General features: G+C 34.8%; 1 protein-coding gene across 1 annotated transcript in view; it reads left to right on the top strand.

The window, feature by feature from the left end:
* The window catches only part of LOC105832301 (fringe glycosyltransferase), an 88895-nt gene that overhangs the window by 3825 nt on the left and 65319 nt on the right, over window positions 1-19751 (top strand). Inside the window, exons 3-4 of the mRNA XM_012673120.3 lie at window positions 7629-7677; window positions 11861-11963. Coding sequence (XP_012528574.1) covers window positions 7629-7677; window positions 11861-11963 — 152 coding nt within the window. The remainder of the gene's footprint in view (window positions 1-7628; window positions 7678-11860; window positions 11964-19751) is intronic.

Raw genomic sequence — 19751 nt, 5'->3', positions numbered from 1 at the left:
CGCTCCGATGTCGGCATCTTGTTGACAACCTCGTTACAAACACAGCGCGATCACCTGAAAACACCGGAGCTTCCTGCAAGAGGATCGTCCGGTAATTGGGATACTTTCCGATATACCCGATCGCGTATCCCATCCCTAGCGATGCATTAACTTTATTTTGTCACTTTAAGGGCCATCTACAATGGAGTGTTTTAGTCGTAACAGCGCTAAATCTACGGCCAAGCTGTCTACAATACAGACGACGTAGCAGTAACATACAAGCCAGTCATCGCAGACAGGCGACCAAAAACTAAACGCCAGAACGCCCGAATGCTCATCGTAAGCACGCACCGAATTGGCTCAATGTCTGCTATATGCCGTAAGCAGTAAGGCAGTACGAAATGAAAATATTTTCTACGACTACTATTACGGCCTACGACTCTCCATTGTAGATGGCCCTTTAGATAAGTTTTATGTGCTTTATGCGCTGTCGCAATCCTCGAGCTATTCGAGTTATGTTATTAACAGGGTGCAACTAAATCCAATCAGTTTTTATTCTTGCTTATTATTACACGTATTTAACATAAGGAGGAAAAGAATACAAGAGAATAATATCGTGATATTTTTAAAAATTATCTCTATGGCGGATTATTCGATTCGTTTGCGCTATTGTTGGCGAAGAGAGCAGAGAGAATTCGGATGAATTAATCGTGCCGTAAGAATTAATCGTGTTAAAGTGTGATAAATGCACGCATGGTCTTATCGCGACGTCTTCATCATCGCGAGATTCATCCACCACGGTTTCGTGCGGTGCGGAATAGACCACACTTTGTACACGACTCGTTGGGCCTTATCCGAGGGTATCGAAGCGTATTCGCGCGTATCTACCGTAAACCGTGTCGCCGATGATCAGCGTGAATTCACGATTTCTCGCGCCGTGGGAATGAGAATTTGTTCCACTCTTCCTACCCTCTCATATTTCTCATTTACCTTTTCGTAAATATGTCCCGTGAAAACGGGAGACACTACTCCACGCCCCGTAAGCAGGGTGATATTACGTGATATTATCATTTCAGAGCAATTAAATTGATTGGATTCCTTAAACCATGAGAGATTTAAATATTTGGGAAATATTTCTTTCTTAACGACAGTTACACTCTTCACTACACTGAGAAAGAAAAAGTTGTTAATTTGATGAAATTTTTCAATTTAATTAAATCTTCACGTATTTACATATTTTATTCAAATGTGTAAACTTGAAGTATTTTATATATTCACGTTAAATGCATAAATGCTTGAACTAAAGAAATTTAATTAAGTTGAAGAATTTAGTCAAATTAATATTTTCTTCTCAGCGTATAAATTATACAGTTACATGTTAATATTTTACATTAAATTAAACAATTGTGTGCATGTAATTACACATCTATTTTTTAATATATTTATTTACACGGGAGAAAGAGAGAGAGAGAGAGAGAGAGAGAGAGAGAGAGAGAGAGAGAGAGAGAGAGAGAGAGAGAGAGAGAGAGAGAGTCGAGTATGTCTCCTGGTACCGTAAAAATTGATGGGGCAACAAACGTATATGATAATTAATACTTAAATGAAGGAACCTTGAGAAGTTCTCATACGCCGGCTGCACCGGTATGATTCTTGCGTCGGATAAAGAAACAAAATACTCGTGCATCCCAGCGGCTTCCGCGTCCTTCTGCACTTCGCCGGGTTAATATACCGTTCCTTCAGGTAATTACTACCTGGATTTGTGCACGAGTTCTCGCGTTTCCTGTAATCTCGGTTGATTTCCTCTACGCTCTTCAAGGGAACGAAACTTCAGTGAATCCAGTCCGTGGGTATATTATCTCGCACTGCTTTTTGATATCTTGATTTGATTTCATTCTTCTATTTTTTATTTCACGTATACACACACACACACACACACACACACAATCCGTGATTTATTTGTTTAATTTATAACTTTGGCAATTAGATGTTTCTTATCAAATCTTAATTTTGAATATTAATTGCAACTCTTTTTATTATAAATCTTAAAGCCTTTATTTTGTTAATTCAATGTTATTAATTTTTAACTATCATTAGAAACTATCATTAATATGTAAATATTTTTATATAAAGTTTCTAACGCTCAAGTTGGCGCAGTCTCGATTTATAAAAGTTAGAATATATTAAATGTAAAGTAAATGTTAAAAAATGTTTAAAATATTCATTATTTATTTGTTCTTTCGATTCCTATTTATAATTGTCCAATTGTTAAATTTAGTGCATCGTGAATATAAGGCTGCAGTTTAATGGCAGTGCAATAATAAAATTTTAAATTTCAGAATGAATAGATTTTTACGCTGAAAAAGGATTCTAGGTAAACTTGTGCGACACATTTATTAATAATATTGTTTGAAACATTTGACTGCTATAAACAAATACAATAACAAAATTACTGTAATAATAACAAAACATTTGATGATTATAGACATTTTGTTATAATTACATTGTTATAATTACGTTTAGTTGAAACTGTTTCACTAAGGCTCTGGGTAACTTTGACCAAGGCTAGATTATAATCAAGCCTTTTTTTCAGTGCAGATGATTCGAATGGAGAATCGATAAAGATTTTCGCGCATAACACGCCGATGGTTCAGAATCGTTAGAGCGGATTATAGGGTTATTAGAATTGTATCTGTAATGATGGCATTCGTTCTCATGACGCGCTGCCGTGTCTTAATTTGCTTCGTATCCCGATTATTCTCTGCTCCCGTCGATCTCACGGTTTTTTCACCCGTACACGCTCGCGTTGCCTGTGACTCTCGTCGGCACGCATTTTCCGCGATGCGAACGAGAAAAAGTACGATGAGAATAATAAAAGTCTGTGTCCGGCTGTGCACGGTTTGTGGTTCGTGGGAAGATCTCACGATTTACCTCCGACCCTGACGACCTCCGCGTTAGTCCGACTTAGTCCACCCACGAGCACTCGCAACGAGAACTCACCTTTTTCGTTCTTTCTTTCTGGATAATTAAACGATGCGCCACGATCCCGATGTGAGTCAGCTGGGACGAATGTTCTTTTATTTACGTGTGAGATCGGGGTCGTTATTGATTCTCACGTATTGTTGCAGAAATTCGAAGCATTCAATCACTACGTGATATCGTGTAAAAAAATGGCCATAATTAGATAAAGGAGCTTTTTTAAAAAAAGGGTATCTGTTCAAACGATTTATTTTATATAATCACAGTTTAATTGCATAATTAATTGAATTTCATACTTGAACAGATTGAAAAAAAATAGATTATACATTTATAATATTTTATAAACAGTGATATAGAAGTACTAAAAAAAAAAAAACGAATTTCACCAAGTCAAAAAATAATACATAATGAATGAATTTAAACGATTAGAAGACTCCTTCCTTTTGTTTTCGAGATTAGAAATTCACGATCCAATTTACGGCAGGTAATTTATCGCGACGAGGATAATAGACTTCGTAGAAACCTACCTAGCTACCTGTCTAAAGTTCAAAATTATTTGCGGGGCAAAGTGTTGAAAATATAGATCGCTTTCTTTAGATTCTTTGTCACAGTAGTGATCGAGAATCGAAAATGGTAAAAATATACATATATCCGCGAATTTTTATTACAATAACGTAGAAGAAAGAGGTTTACTAAGCATCAATTAAAATCGTACGCAAAATAGTACTTGTTATGCTAATAATAAAATATATAAATTATATTTAAATTGTATATAAGAGTTAAACAATATTTTTTAAATATTTTACAAGATTTGCAAATATTCTGCAATTGCAACCAGTTACTTACGTAAAAAGAAATTGAAATAATATTTTATATTTTAATGGTTTTAATTAAAATATTAGTTTATATTGTTTTTAATATATGTATATAACCATACATATTTTTCTTTTAACGAATTTTAAAATAAGTTTATGTAAGGTTATAAAAGAATAATAAAGCTAGAGTATTGTATGTTAGAGAGAGAAAGAGCTCGCCATTAAGGTGTTAAGTTTCTCTTTAAATTGGACAGAGGTGAGCAATAGGTCGCATTGTTTTGATTATTAATACGTCGTATATTACAGGTAATGCGTTTTAATAATGCGCTCCACTGAGGAGGAACATTGATTGCGCATTTATTGTTGGCACAATCTCCATGTTCGCCTTTCTTCCCTCGGGCTACCACCTTATGACCCTGTTAATGATCTTTAATGGTCACATTTATACACCTCGCCACCTACTTCTTTTCTTGTTCTTATATTCTTCGTATTTTACGTGGCATATAATAGGATCAAGTAGCTAATATCCGTTCGTTTAAGTTATTATTCAGACATCCGCCTGGAAATGGAGATTTATATTTTAGGTACAAGATCCTGATTGTGTTATGACAGTAAAGATTATGTACCAAAATATAACGCATTTGCGAATATCTATTTAAAATTTAATTTATTTTATCTTTTGAATCAAATTTCTTAAGTCAAATATTCAAGATGCTTATAATTTGCTAATATCTATTATTAAACATTTTAACAACAAAATGTCAAATTAAAGGTGTTAAGGTACAGTAAAAGATAAATATATTATAGCAAAATGTATAAGCTTTCGTTATTTAATTACAGTCCAAAAAAGTAGTTTTAAAAAGTATTTCCTTTGGAATCTTGTCAATCAAATTTCGATAATCTTAAGCTTGGTAGGAATACCTTTTTTCTAAACTTTTTTGAATAAACTTTATATCAACTCCTTATTGGGACCCAAAATTCGACGAAATCTTTTCTTGCGCCTTTCTTTAAACTTGATAGTCATGCTGTTCGATTATCATGTCATTAAGTGGAGGTGTGGACACACAGTTAGGTACAAATTTTCGTGATTCATAAAAAGAACCCCTCGAGATCTCGAGGGTCGATCGCGGGTCAAAGTCTGGTGTCGTTACTTCGAATGACTCGGCCGATACTGCAATCCCTCAATCGACGAATCGACCGATCCACGCCGGTCGGAACTGGCTTCAGATAATTGGTCGATTACTTTGGTTATTTAAGCAGGCTTAAAAGGTCCGATGTAATTTTGTGCGGCGCGCCGATGAGAGTTTACCACGCTCCGGTGAGTTATTTCCTCTTAATTTCCATTGCTCTTATGCGCGGCGAGTTGTTGGGGCTGAGATTTTCAATTGACCTTCGATATGATATAATCAACGCACCACCGCCGAACGATATTTAACCAATTCTCCTTGATTGAAGATTACAGATGAACTTGTGTTAAGAAGAATTCAACATAAAAAGACTAAAATTTTGAAAGATCTCGCACAAAAATGTATTTATTCTGTTGTTCTTTTAGAATTTATTTATTTTATTGAATTTTATTGGATATTATACATTGGATACATTTTTTATTTATTCACTGTTGCGCTTGGAAACGAATTTAACATGTAATTGTATTTGGTATAATAATGACTAACACATAATTAATTTTTTTATTAAACATGAATTTTTTGTCTTGCAAAAAGGGGGATTACGCACTTTATCATTGATTTAAGTTATTTTTCTCAATTGCCAAAACTTTCTAAGAAATATTTTTTTAAGAAAGGAATTTAGTACATCAATTTGCAACATATTTTTACGACTTTTGTTTGGAAATTTGTAAACGAACGTAATATTTGTTTCGCGTACGTAGAATAGAGCAGAATCGTTTAATTTCCTTCCATGCTTTTAGCCAAATTTGTCTCGTCTAATTAGACGTAACGAGCGAGTCTTAATATGATTCTACACTCCCTAACACATTCACAAACGTACGTCGCGATATCGTGATGTACGACGACTTACGAGTGGAAATAACCAACATTCGGGGCGGCTTAACGAATTCCCGGGAAAAGCTAGAAGATCAACGATGGCTCTTTTAAGCGCGACGTACGTGAGCGGGGATTAATGCAATTATGTCGATGTAATGCGACGCCGGTGCCACTGACGTCATCGACGATACATACCCGTCTCTTATTTTTGTACACGATGTTCACTCGTTGCCGGATATTCATGTTCTTTCTGGGAACGCTGACGGGTTCTCTGATCTCTTTCTCTCTCTCCCTCTCTCTCTCTTTCTCTATCCGCATGCCTCAGATTAATGCCGCGTTGCATTGTAGTGCCTTTTACGCGCTATTTTTACGTTTGTCACGTTGCACCACGGATATCCGCTACATCCACGTCCGAGACATGCTAGCGAACTTATTGAGGCACAACTGCAGCTTAAATTCCATTTTAAAACTCACATAATCCCGATGCACGTGCAGTCGATTAAATATGCTCTCAGAGACTGTACTCATCGATTAAATTACTCATTATTTATGAGCTCAGCTCAGAATAAGCGATTTAATTCAATTTTAATGAAAGAGAACAGCGTGCATATTGGCCCTTGAAATATGCATTCAATGAGAATATCGGAATGATGGAAAATTTATGGAGATATGCCGTAATCACATGGAAATTTTCTAACAAGTTGCGAAATTATTGTTGACAACGGAGGTGGCGAATGTGTAAAAATCACGCGGCTGAATTTTCTTCCTTTTTGATTTTCCCAGCGGCGCGGCGGTTTGTCGAGAGGACCGACGCGATAATATATCGCCGCGTGAAAATCATCCGGACAATGCTTCTGACGTCTGGAGCAGCAGCGCCAGACTCCTTCGGTCGTCGTTCTTGCTCGTTCCACTTCCTGAAGGGAACTACTCCTGGGAACTAAAAATAAGCGACTACTTTAACACGTGCAGTGTATACGCCCGATTGTAACGTAACGATGCTGCTGCGATACGTTCGGGTCCAGATGCAACTGCCACGGAAGGGTGGTGCGACGCGACAGATACAAATGGGCAGTCTCGGCTCGCGCGGTGCTCCGAGATAAATTTTCCAGCGCGACGAAGTACACGAGAAACTCGAATAGTCCCTAATTGAAAGTATGTCACTTTATCACGATTTCATGTACATCCTGGAGATTTTTACTTTGAACAGCGTAGAGTAAAGTAGAGAAAGGAGGTTTATTCTTACTGATAAAATACATTTGTCTTTTTCGAAAGACACTTTAATTTAATGTGCACAGTATTTTTTAATCTGTAAGTAGAAAATGTTGATAATTATATATTTTTTTAAGCAACGTTTCGCAGTTACGGACAAATACTCTGTATGTAAGAACGCGAGTTTAAAATCGCAGTTGCTTTTTCTTGCCACTTTTTACAAAAAAAAAAAAATATCGTTCTCGTGATATTGCGCGTATGTTTGTAAAATAAAATATATGATGTTTTTCTTCGCAAATACTTGTTTCTATCTCCCGTCTCGTTTTCGAAACTTGTTACGATTTCGCTCTCGCGAATACAAATGAGAGAAGTGTATCGTAGTAGCGCAAAGTGCTTCAAGGCTATGAGATTTATTGCGTATAACTGACGCGGATGGAGCGATCCGTTTCGAAGGGATAAGAAAGGGATTGAAATTTATGATCGATACGTGATGCGTATTGTTTGGCTGGATGGTCTGCGGTAAACAATCAGACGCGTACGTGCCATAGCATGATTATTGTGTCGCATCGGGTATAATCGAAAGGGGATCAAATCCCGTGTGTATGTAATCAAAATATAACGATTCTTTTTTTGCTTTTTCTTGCAGACCTGGTTTTTCACCGACAGAGACGACCCGTACTTCCAAAATCAAACTAGTGAGTATCTCTTAATAAATTCTTACTAAAGTAATTCTTACATGATGAAAAGAGACTTTCTAATTGTCTGATTATGCATATTTATCATTTGTGTACTGTTTTATTTTAAAATTTAGTAAGCTGATTTATAATTTTATGAAAAATTTATTATATATGCAAGAGAAAAGAACTTTACAGCTGAGATAAAAATTAGATTGAAGTTATTATACATAATATATTACATTAATAAAATATTTTAGCAAATTTATCAAGAGATGAATATGCAATAGCAGATTTAGAAATCCTAAAATTTGCTAAATAATAACTATTTAAATTAATTTAGGTTTCCTAATTTGTTTAAAAAAAATTTGATAGACTTTTTTATTAGATAATAAAATAGTAAATAAATATAGAAGTCATATCACACTTTTGTTGTTTCGGCGTTCTCAATTAGAAAACGCCCCAAGCAAACTGTCCATAAACCGTACTGTATTCTGACTCTTTGAACGGATGACCGAGACGTGGATATGACTAAACTTTCGAAATGATTGACGAGCAGCTCGGCTCCTACGAGCGAACAAGACAGGCTCCTGCACACGCGCTCGTTTCGCCAGCAATTATCGCATAAATGAGGGCGACCATTAAGGTCCACCGTCGTAATTATCTGTGCCTTGTCTTACACGGGGAATATACATACTTCACTTGAATTTCTTTTTTAATAGAGCTATTTGTACGGAAAATGTTTACACTCTCGTACATCGACAGGTGTTCTCACGACACCTCGAGATAGACGACCGACGCGACAACATACGTCGACATTATACATATATGCTCACACAAATTTTTCTTTTACAAAACTGCAATCGGTGACGCGATAATATATAATGTGTGGAAAAATGAGACTATTTATATAGAAATCGATAAATTCTTTGCGAAAATGAAAAATGAGGATAATGACTCTGGCAACAGGCAAATAAAAGAAAATAAGAGAGTTGAAAATAAACGTATCACAATTTATTGTATAATAATCTCATTAAGATGTATATATGGTAATTAATTAACGTTATTTTTAACGTCGTTTCTGTAATAAACGAAAATTTTGCCAGAAAGTCGATTATTTTAACATTTATTAACGTTATTTTTGTTTCAATTTTTCCTTGAAATAATGGTTGTCTTAATTGTATTTTGCATTCTGCAAAAGTTCAAACGTTATCAATCGAGTAAAATATATGATTTGAAATCAATCTTAATATTTTTCTTTTTATTGCGATACTGTAAATTCTAGCAGAATGAAACATTGATATATAACATAGCAATTAAAAGTCGATGTATCATCATAACTATCTCAGAGAAAATAAATTTTATTTTTTTAGTTAATTATTATTTTATATTGACAGAAAAGAATACTTAACTCAAATAAATATTTATTTGAATAGTACCAATAACATATTTTATATCAATAATTATAAAACTTATTTAAAACAAGTAATACTTTCTATAATTTAGAAAATATTTCTTATTTGAAATAAATATTATTTATTTTCTGTAAAATATGTTATTGGTACTATTTGAATGAATATTTATTCGAGTTAAGCATTCTTTTTTGTCAGTGTATATACTATACATATTTTATTTCATTTTATTATTTTATTGAAAAATGTGTGTGTGTATAAATTAAAAGTTAGAAATTAATTATTAACTTTTATTTTGGAATGAAAAATGCAAAATTCGTTTGCTATTTTGATCTTGTTCTCGCTTAAAAATATTCTTTTACTTTGAAATTTTATTGTTTTATTAATATTGCGATTATGAATATGTTAACACATTGTTATTGGATAATTACTGATTCATAAACCGAATGTTCGATAAAGAGAAATCGATGTGTCGAAAGACGTAGAGGGCACGTGTGCAAGTTGTTCAATAGCTGTTCCACGATATTCTACATACATGTTAGAGTCTGTTAGACTGACCGGTTTGCGAACTCCGCACGCACGCAAGTACTTTTTATGAGATCCTGCGATAATCGATAAATCAATCGATTGCGTCGATGGTCTCTCTGTATGTGGAAATTTAGAATGCTAGGCGTCAGGTTTATGGAATAAATATATTTATAGTCATATTAATAAGCAGATTAACTTGTTTTGATTATTAAAATACATTAAAATTAATTACATGAAGTTACATGAAATTATTACTTGAATTTATTCTTATTTTTATTGATACTTTTTTGAAAATTAATTGCATTAAGAAATATGGAGTACAGTTTTAATTAATTTTAATACATTAAAATAACAATGTTTTTATTTAAATTTATTTAAATGTAATTGTGTTGATTATTTTCTTTCATATTTAATTTTGTTAAATATAAACTTGTTAAGAATTACTGAAATTTAGTGTAATTAGTTCTAAAATAAATTTTGTTGTATCAATATTTTACTTATTACTAAATAAAAAAAGCAAATTTTTATGTTTCTTTTGTGACACGATAAAAAATTATTCATCGTATTTATTGTGCTTTAGTCGTAGTGCAAGTTAGTGATGGGCTTATAATATTCGCGATAATATAACAACGGTGAATTTTGATCGGCGATATCATTGCCAACCTACTATGGAGCGCGCATTCCAATTGCACCCTCGGGCGCGGATGTAGATGACGAGCAGGCGGAGAAAGCGGATGCTGAGATGGCTGAAATGGCCAAGGGAGTACGGAAAGATATACCGTGCACGTGAATGATATTCAGCGAGGACGAGGTGAAAAGCAGGCTCTCATTCGCGTTATTTCGGTCATCCCGGACAATAACGCTGTCGTTCTCGCGTCCGAATACAAGAAAGGGAAAAGAAATTGTAAAGGGAAAGTATCGCGCAATTACAGACTTTCGCACGCGAGACGAAGCGAGCTATATTGAGGATTCATTTAGAGACGAAAGTCGAGTGTGCGTATCCGAGTGCAATCGTAGAATAATTTTACGCAAGGGAGATGAAATCGCACGGATTATACTGTGTAGCGCGCGCGCGGGCGCTCGCTATAATAAACTCGATATTATTTCGTGCCTCGCTTATAACACGGGCTTACGTATTAGTCACGAGCGGAGGCAAGAGGAGTGTGGGTGGACGCGGGTCCCGAGGAAGATAATATCGGGTGCGGCGGAAGGTCGCAGGAGGAGGGATGAGCACGCGAACCCTCGGGCACCGTCCGACATTTGACCTCACCACGCGCTCTGCACCGGTTTGCACCTCCGCATCGGCCATTTCTCATTACCGTTTCTACCTGACTCGAACTCGATCCATCCTCCCGCGATTTATCCAGGTGTGAATGCCGACAACCTCGCGCGGGAGATCTCACGTAACGATACCGCAGAAAATACCGGTTACAGGAATTAATTCGACTGGTTATTGATTGCGCGGCTTACATTTGGTTGCGCTTCACTTATTCAAATTGCTCTTACGAAGAAAAAGTATATTCATTTTACTGATATATATTCGTATTTTTATTATAATAAGATCAACAGTAATTATTCATTGTGCGTGTTGTGTATATATGCATGTACGATTTTTGTGCGTAAGTTCTAAATTATAAATATGAAATCGAGTTTCCTAGGGTGTTGGTACGTCGGGACGTGTGTTAGCGACTCGTAACTTGTTATTGAATGTTGTTATTGGACACGTTCAAGGCAGACAAAGCAGCCAGCCTGCTTGCCGACCGATTGAATGTGATTCGTTCGATTTACAAGTAAGAACCAATCGTATTTGAGTTAGCTACTTTGTCGATTTGAACGTGCCCATTGTTACAAGCACGTCAACCCGATTGTCAATCCCGAGACACAGAGCTGTGTGTTTAATAATAATATACTAGGTATATATTGCACTATACTTATACATGATAGATGCGATCTTTTGATAACGAATTTTTATTTTTAATTTTAATTTCTCTTTCTTTTTTGCAGTTTGATATAATTCCATTCGATTACGATTGATAAATGTCTTCGATTCAATTGTTAGACAGGAGGATATTTTGTGTATATGTATGCGTATCATCGATCGGGGTACATTATTCTCTCGAAAGGATGGTTCTCGCTTCTTCAGGAGCGAGAACCATCAGCCCGAATTAATTAGACCGCCGCAGCAGCGGCTCACGAGGATGATTATTAACCTCTTAATTAATTGCACGCCCACCCTACATTCAACTCCCTCCCTTTGCTTTCAGATGGCCACATGATCAACACCAAGTGCTCATCTTCGCACAATCGGCGGGCCCTTTGTTGCAAGATGTCGGTGGAATTCGACAGATTTCTCGATAGTGGCCGAAAGTGAGTATTATTTTTAATTTTCGAAACTCATATGCGTTATTTAATATTAATATTAAGGAAACACAATAATAAAGATTATATATATATATAAATTATATTAAGATATGTAAAAAATTTAATAGACGATATCAGTTTTCTGTTGGACTATTAATATTATTGAAAGTATATCATATAAATTTTAGTGAAAGGTAATAATATTGTTAAAATTTCTGTCACAATACGGTTTAATTGCATTCTTCGAATGTATGCAATATTTTCGCATTGGTATTCTTCGTATGTTGCTTTCTCTTGTTATTTAAACATTATCCGGATAATTTAATGTCGAAGTTCTCAACAGCTTAATCGCGTACATCTTTTACATTTATTCTCGGAACAATTATTCAATCTTGGACAAATCGGGTGATTCGATAAGCTTCGAAGCATAAGGATTCTCGGTATAACGCTGTTTAGACAAATAAATATCGCTGATAAAATACATTGGAAGAATTGTTTTATATCCGATATCGAGGTTATTCGATGCCAGACGCGTATCTTTTTTCTTCGAATAAATGGATCTCTATTACCGATCCGCTATTCAGCCGTACTCGATATTTGTCCGATAAGACATATCCAATTCTATATACTCGCAAATATACACTGTATATACGCGTTCACGACAAACAATGCGTACAATGGTACGCTAGAGACTTTCTTACAGACGTACGAGGTGAAACATTGACGATTCCGCGTCGGAGATTTGTACGGTAGATTATGTCCGAATGGATAGGTAGGTAGATACACATTCTTGCCGAGAAAAAGTATTAAATATTTCTATCGTATGAAATCGATACGGGATACCATCGTAGCTGTTATTCGAAGCTCGACGTTAGGAACGAGCTTCGAGAATTGAGCTCGACGTTTATAATACGAAAAAACTGAAATTTACTTTTTGTTTTTAAACGAGGAACGTTTTTCAAGTGCTCGATTGTTTGAGTTTGATGAATTTGATAGATATGTAAATTCAATAACATAATAATTTGCATATTGTTTCTGCTGATGGATTGCTTCTATAAATTATACCACATTTTTTTAAAAGTTATACAACATCTTTTAACGGCATTTAATATTGACACATATTTTCTAAATAATATAATAGACTGTTATGTGAAAATACAATTAATTAAAGAAGAGCTTTAATCTTATTAGCTGGATTTTCATTATTGTGATTTTACTTTTTCTTAAGTTTGAAGAAATTAGATTCTCTTTTAATTATCTTTCCTAAATTTTGATATTCTTTTTTTGGTCACATAATATATTTGTTTTTAAAAATATTTTTACTGTCTTTTAAATTTGAAGTTTTATACATATTTTTAATGTTGAAATTATTCGTACTAGAAATTTACAAGAAATTTACATATATTTACTGGATGATACTCATGTGACAGTCGACTTTCCATTTCGATTCGAGCTTGCTGTAAATATACAGTATATATAGAGCACCTCGTACTTTTATTTTCTTTTCTCTTGAGTTGAATGAACGTATTGATGCGCATATCGTGCGCGCTATGATCAATCTAAGGAAGCTGAAGAGACGTTAATGGATTTGCATAGGTGCGTTTTTCAAGAGTGAAAAGCGATTGCCGATGAACGAAAAAAGGAAAGAACAAATACGGTTTAAACGCAGCTACGCATAGCAAACTTCGGTAACCCGGCCGGGACTTCCGCGTTGTTTGCGCACGAAAGTGTTATTACTGCGACTTGATCATCGAAAATTCATGTTTGCATAAGGTGGCCTAAACGCCGACTAATGTACGCGGTTCTATATGCACATATACATACACCGACTACGCATCGTCAAAATATTATCTCTACGTGAAGTGGTAGCGCCTAGAAAAACACAACTAATGGCCTGTCGCCGTCACAGCAACTCCGTCGCAAACCAATTAACGTGGTCGGCGTTTTCTTTCATTTTGGGAAATTTTTTTTGAAGATTTATCTACGTACTTAACGATTTTTTAAACAGGAGAAAAAATAGGAAAAATTTGGGAATGCAATACAGTTATGTGTGTGATTTGTTCCGTAGTTTGTTGTTTCAGTTATTTTTTCTTGTGTCGAATGTGTGAAAAGATTCTGCCAAAAAGTTTTCAAAGCATCGGGAATGTGTTTATTTTTGCATAAACTTTTACGTTACACATGCTAGGCATGTGTGATATTGCCAGAAGTATATTAAGAAATTTTGTAAATATCACATGGCTTTGCATAATCGTTTTTTTTGCCGGTATTAAGAAACTGCCGCTTACAATAATATATGCGTTTTAGTTGAGTTATTATGATGTGGTGCATATGTTCTTCCGCGTAGAATAGGAGGCCTCGTCTTTGATCTTGTATCTCTACATTTATGCACGCTTCCTCTTTTACTTCCTTCACCGCTTGTCTAAACAGGCTGTTAAGTACCGACGATAGATTGTTATGGGAAATTAGCTTACCGAATACTCGACAGAGTGAGTCCTTTATACGCTGTGATAAGCTGTTTTAATTAATTAATATTTAAATAACAATCTTCTCTCCTTCATGCCTATTTTGGTACAATTTCTATTAAAATTTGTTATATATTTATTCTATTCCATGCATTTTGATGTAAAATTAAAAATATTTTACGTATTTTACACGCTTTGTGATCTCTGTATGTTTATGCGATCCACTGGAAATCGATATAGGAATTCGTTTGAAGCAGTTAATATTTCGTCCGTGAATGAACACGCGTTTTTCGTGGTTCTCTTTGGCTATTTCAAAATGGCTCGCAGAGCATTCCTTTGTGCTCTTTCAAAAAGTCTACAATACGCCACGATCCTGTGGTACGCAAACGACGAGGAGAAAGAGAGAAGGGAAGGAGGGTAGCGTTGTCTCTCATCGAGCTCGTCCTCGTGTCGTGAAGACGAGACAGGCGGGGAGAGATTAAAGACGGAGGGAAGTGGTACCAGCTGGCCAGGAGGAGACGATTCAATCTCTTTCTCTTCCTCCTTCTTACTAACTAAAGCCTTTCGAAGCGGCATCGAGAGGACGACAGGAGATAGCCGGAGAAAGGGAAAAAGTGTCTCGAATGTCACATGCGGGCCTGCTATATTTCTTGTTCTTCCCGTCTTTAACTACTTTCCTTCGCTTCTACGGAAAACCTATCTCCTATCCTTTTAGCTTAGATTTAATTATTTTCTCCCTCTTTTGCATACACTGCATGAAAAAAGACTTCACATAAAAGTTTTTTTTAACGGAAGTATATTAACACTAGAACAACTGGTATTAAGTATATAATCTATTTCGAGAATAAAAAATCTGACAAAAAATCATCTTAATAGGTTTTTTTGTAATTTAATCTAAAAATCTAAAATCCGTCATTTTGACGGGTTTATTTGTTTTAGTGTTAAATAACTATGAATTAAATGTTGGTAAAAATTTGTTAACTAAATATTTTTGAATATTTTTAAGAAATTTGACTTGAAAAGATTTTTTTTAAGAAGATAGTGAATTATTCTTTTAAGATTTAAGAAATCTATATATTCTTTTAAGATTTAAGAAATACTATTTATTTTAAATTAAAACAAGAAGAAGAAACAGTCATTATTAACGGTTATGTGCCGAGATATGATGCTTTTAAATAGGTTTCGTAACTGCGAGATTAGTTTGGCTGAGATAACACATGTTTCTTTTCGAGGCGTGGAATTTCTGTGTTTTACTGCTGAACGCGTTACGACTTCTCTCATTCGTTTAAAATATCGCCGACAATTTCACACCTTGCTTCGTCCAATTATATAGATGTTTTACACACAGCCACTTAGATCCTCAGCATCGATAAAGAATAACCATGGTGCAAATTTACGGAACTTTATGTCGAAATACATTTTGGTGGAAGTTTATAGAGGAATCTTTAAAATGATGGAATTTTTAACGCAAAAACGTTTTCAGAAATAATTAAAATTCGTATTTATATATTTTTATTTAATTTTTTTAATTTTCAAGAGATAATTTCTTTATTTAGTTTATGGAGGTAAAGAGATAATTTCGTTTATTTAATATTTTAATTTCTTTTAGATTTATTTTTATTAAAAAGTATTTTAATTGTGAAATTAATTAGCAATATAACTTAGAGTACGAATGGTCATAGACATATATAATTATTTTGTTTGGTAAAAGGGTCCCTATAGGATGACGAATGCATAGTTCAGTTCATTTTATCACATCCTCGACAAGGCCCTACGGTTTGCACAGCGATACCACCTATCATGCTCAAATATATTTTTTCCAAGAAGCATCGTGTCTGATATACTATCGGTATCTTTTGACGTAGCGTAAAAAGAAACCTGAGCCACGTAGTCCTATATTTTATGAAATGTAGGATATTTTCAGGAAACAATTTTTAATCTTTAATATATTTCTTGTACAATTATTATAATGTTGCAATTATTGTCATTTGGCATGAAACGATTAAAAGAGTAACGAAGTATTTATATTAGTTTTCATTATTATGTAGCTTTCAAGGAAGATTAAGCACATGTAGGATCTAACTTTGAACTTTGAACATCTTATCTCGCGACATATGTACGTAAATATCAATGCGCGCGCAAGTACATGTTCATATATCGATCTCTGCTCTAATTTCGAGTGCGCTAATTTCAATGGAGTTCTGCAGATTAGAAGAAAAATTTCCGCTTTTTTCGCACTAATTTACTCTCCCTCTCGAGTACCGTAGCTTCGAATGGTCTCTTGGTAATTGCAGCGGATATCCCTGGATACAATTATTCAGCGCCACGAGCGCGCAGCACACCGGGGCAAAAAAACTTGTACCGCTCCTGGACGTGGAGTTCCCGCAATGGTTAACGTCGCGTGACCGCATATTATACATATACAGGGCTGCTGGTAATGCCGCGTAATAAGCGTTTAGAGATGTCGGAAGGACCGTCTTACGCTTTTCCCCTTTCCTTTTTTTGGTTCTTCACCACTCAACGTTCTTACCGTGATTCCGTCCTGTGGGCGCTACGCCCTACATGCGTCGCGTTTGTGCGTCCAGATTTCTCAACACCTTGACATGATAAATGGTACTCGGCGCGTTACCATCATACCGATCTTGAGAAATTATTATAATATATATAAGATTTTTTCTCCAATTATTATATATAAAGAATTTATTTTTTATAACTTTTTTACATAGGAAAGTCTTTATACTAAAATTGGACATATAAATAAAATTGAATAGTCGGATGAAAAAAGTCGATAATTACAGACGGAGCAATTTGCTTGTGTTTATAACACATTTGATTTGATGTATATTTTTTGAAGAAATTTGACACGTGAATATTGCGTTGCGATGGGGTTTTCTTGGCTGACATTTTCTTTCAAGCCACTACGAATGCAGTATGACATGGTGACAAATGAAAAATAAGGCTGCACTCCAATCTGCAAATGTTTTTACGATATTTCAAGACTTCAAAACGTATACATTTTTAAAATAAAGGTATTTGCATTATTTCTTAAACTCTTAATTTTTTTAAGAACAAAATTGTGCAATAGAAAATTATATTAATATATATTACAATGCGATATATATTGCAATACCTATAAATATATTATAATAATTAATTTAATAATTATAGCGATTTAATTAGTTCCGAATTCTTTTCTAAATTGGATCGAAATCAAACAAGCATAAGCACCACAAACACAATTTATCGAACAAAATGCAAAATTGTATTTATAATAGGCTCTATCTAAAATTAATTTGGAAAATAATAGGTGGAATATTCAGCGTATATTTAATTCATAGCATATTAAATATATTGTAATGGCGAATTAACTGCTGTTTTTGATGCTCGGCGGCGTCTTTGTATCATACAATGCGCTATTGTGTACTTGTGGTCGTACCTCGCTGTTATTCGTTTGTAAGACTTGAGAGCGGATAGTGGCACGAGCCATTTCGTGTATTGTCGCATTATCTTCCGAAAACACAATTAAGAGCTAAAAAAGAAACCGAACAAAGCGTTTTTATCATGTAAATACCATACAAAATCCGAAATAAATTCCATCCACGCGTTTAAATCTGCATTTATCAACTGCAAATAATTTGCAAACTGATGGTTTAATACTTTAATGAATAGGTCCGATAATTATTCATAACTAAATTAACTATTTCGCATAGCTTGCACATTTAATGAAACAGGAATAGCCAGTACAATATTAAACGGAGATTATAAATACTTGTTTATAACATTTATGACCATTGATATTTTCTTTATATTAAACTTCCATAAATATTATTTGTTTATATATATACATGCATATTATTTTTGTTATAGAGAATTCGAAATAACACGTTAATCGTAAATAATAAATTAATAATCACATTAATTAATCGAAATAAAAAAAGAAAACTATATGTTATATTGACATTATGCGATAAGTAGTCAGAAATATAAAGACACGAAGAACTAGAACATTCAATATACATTTATTTTACGTCGAATATTTCACAACTAAAGGAATAATGAATTCCTTGACGTTTTATATTCTTTTGTTGTGCACAACGCGTTGTATGTTAACATTCACGTTGTCTTTATATTACGCGGGATGAGTTGAGTCGGCGACAACTTCTGTGTATCGTTACATTATCTCTCGAAATGTGATAGGGGCGAGTACCAAGAGACGCCAAATGCGGTCTTTTGCTACGAACATTTAGAGATTGTCGGTCCGCGTGATCAGTTTACTCCCGCGATTTGAAGAGTATCGAGACAACTGTTTATTATAACAGATGTGTTTTATATGATTTCTCTTTTAAAGAGCGACAACAGGAAAAATCTCAAGTATCAAAATCTAGATAAAAGAATTGTTTATGGATCGTGATTTACTCTATTGGGATATTTATTTAAAGTATTTAGTTACATATATCCATAACTGCATTCTTGTCTCTCGATTTTAATCTTTAGCAGCATTTTAAACAAGCTGTCGAATCTCGTTTTTTCTAATTCCTATCGACATGCTGGTTTTTAATCCGTGCGTGGGTCGCTGAAACGAGGGATCGTCCGATTTACAAATGTTCACTGTAATCTCGCCTTAAGCGAACGTGTCGCAGGTGTCTCCGCGCGTCTCCCAAAACGTGATATGAATTCCGGTAATTCCGTCTTCTCCCTTTTCTCGAATCTTGCGTGGAATATTATTTCTCTCAATGCGACTCTCACGCAATGAATATTTACGACGCCGTATACACTGTACAACGTACACACATTTTGCTTATGAGGAGAAATAATAGTCTTGTAAAGCTATATCTCACTTCTAGAATTTTCTCTAGCCTGAAAGTTTAATTTCTTCTGCCTTAGCAGGAGATGTTATCGAATGAACAAGTAGAGTCTTGATGTCTTAAATTAGTCTTGTTGACAAGTATAATGCTTGCTGTGATTAAACCTTTTTTATAAACCACATCGAAACGTCTCTCTCTCTCTCTCTCTCTCTCTTTATTTCTCTCTATTTCTCTCCCTCCCCTCTTTGCCCGTATCGCGTTGTTTTATGCATGCGTGAACGCCTTAAGTGTCGGTATTGCCATCGATCATTTAACCAGATCGACCGTTCGTCTCAGTGCGCAATTGATTTATTTAACGCACGATCGTTGAACCGTAGTCATGGCAATTGTCTAGATTTGTCGTTGCCTAACTCCAATAAAATTAATTGGCGTACGATCGCCGCGCGTCATTATGGAAATCGTCGATCCGTTCCGTAGAAAATCGCGGTTAATGCGTGCGCGCATCAAGCACGATTTTGCTACTGGAT

The sequence above is a fragment of the Monomorium pharaonis genome, chromosome 3, assembly GCF_013373865.1.
Source record: "Monomorium pharaonis isolate MP-MQ-018 chromosome 3, ASM1337386v2, whole genome shotgun sequence".
NCBI lineage: Eukaryota > Metazoa > Arthropoda > Insecta > Hymenoptera > Formicidae > Monomorium > Monomorium pharaonis.
Note: the sequence above shows the minus strand (reverse complement) of the source record. Positions and strands in the feature narration are given on the sequence as shown.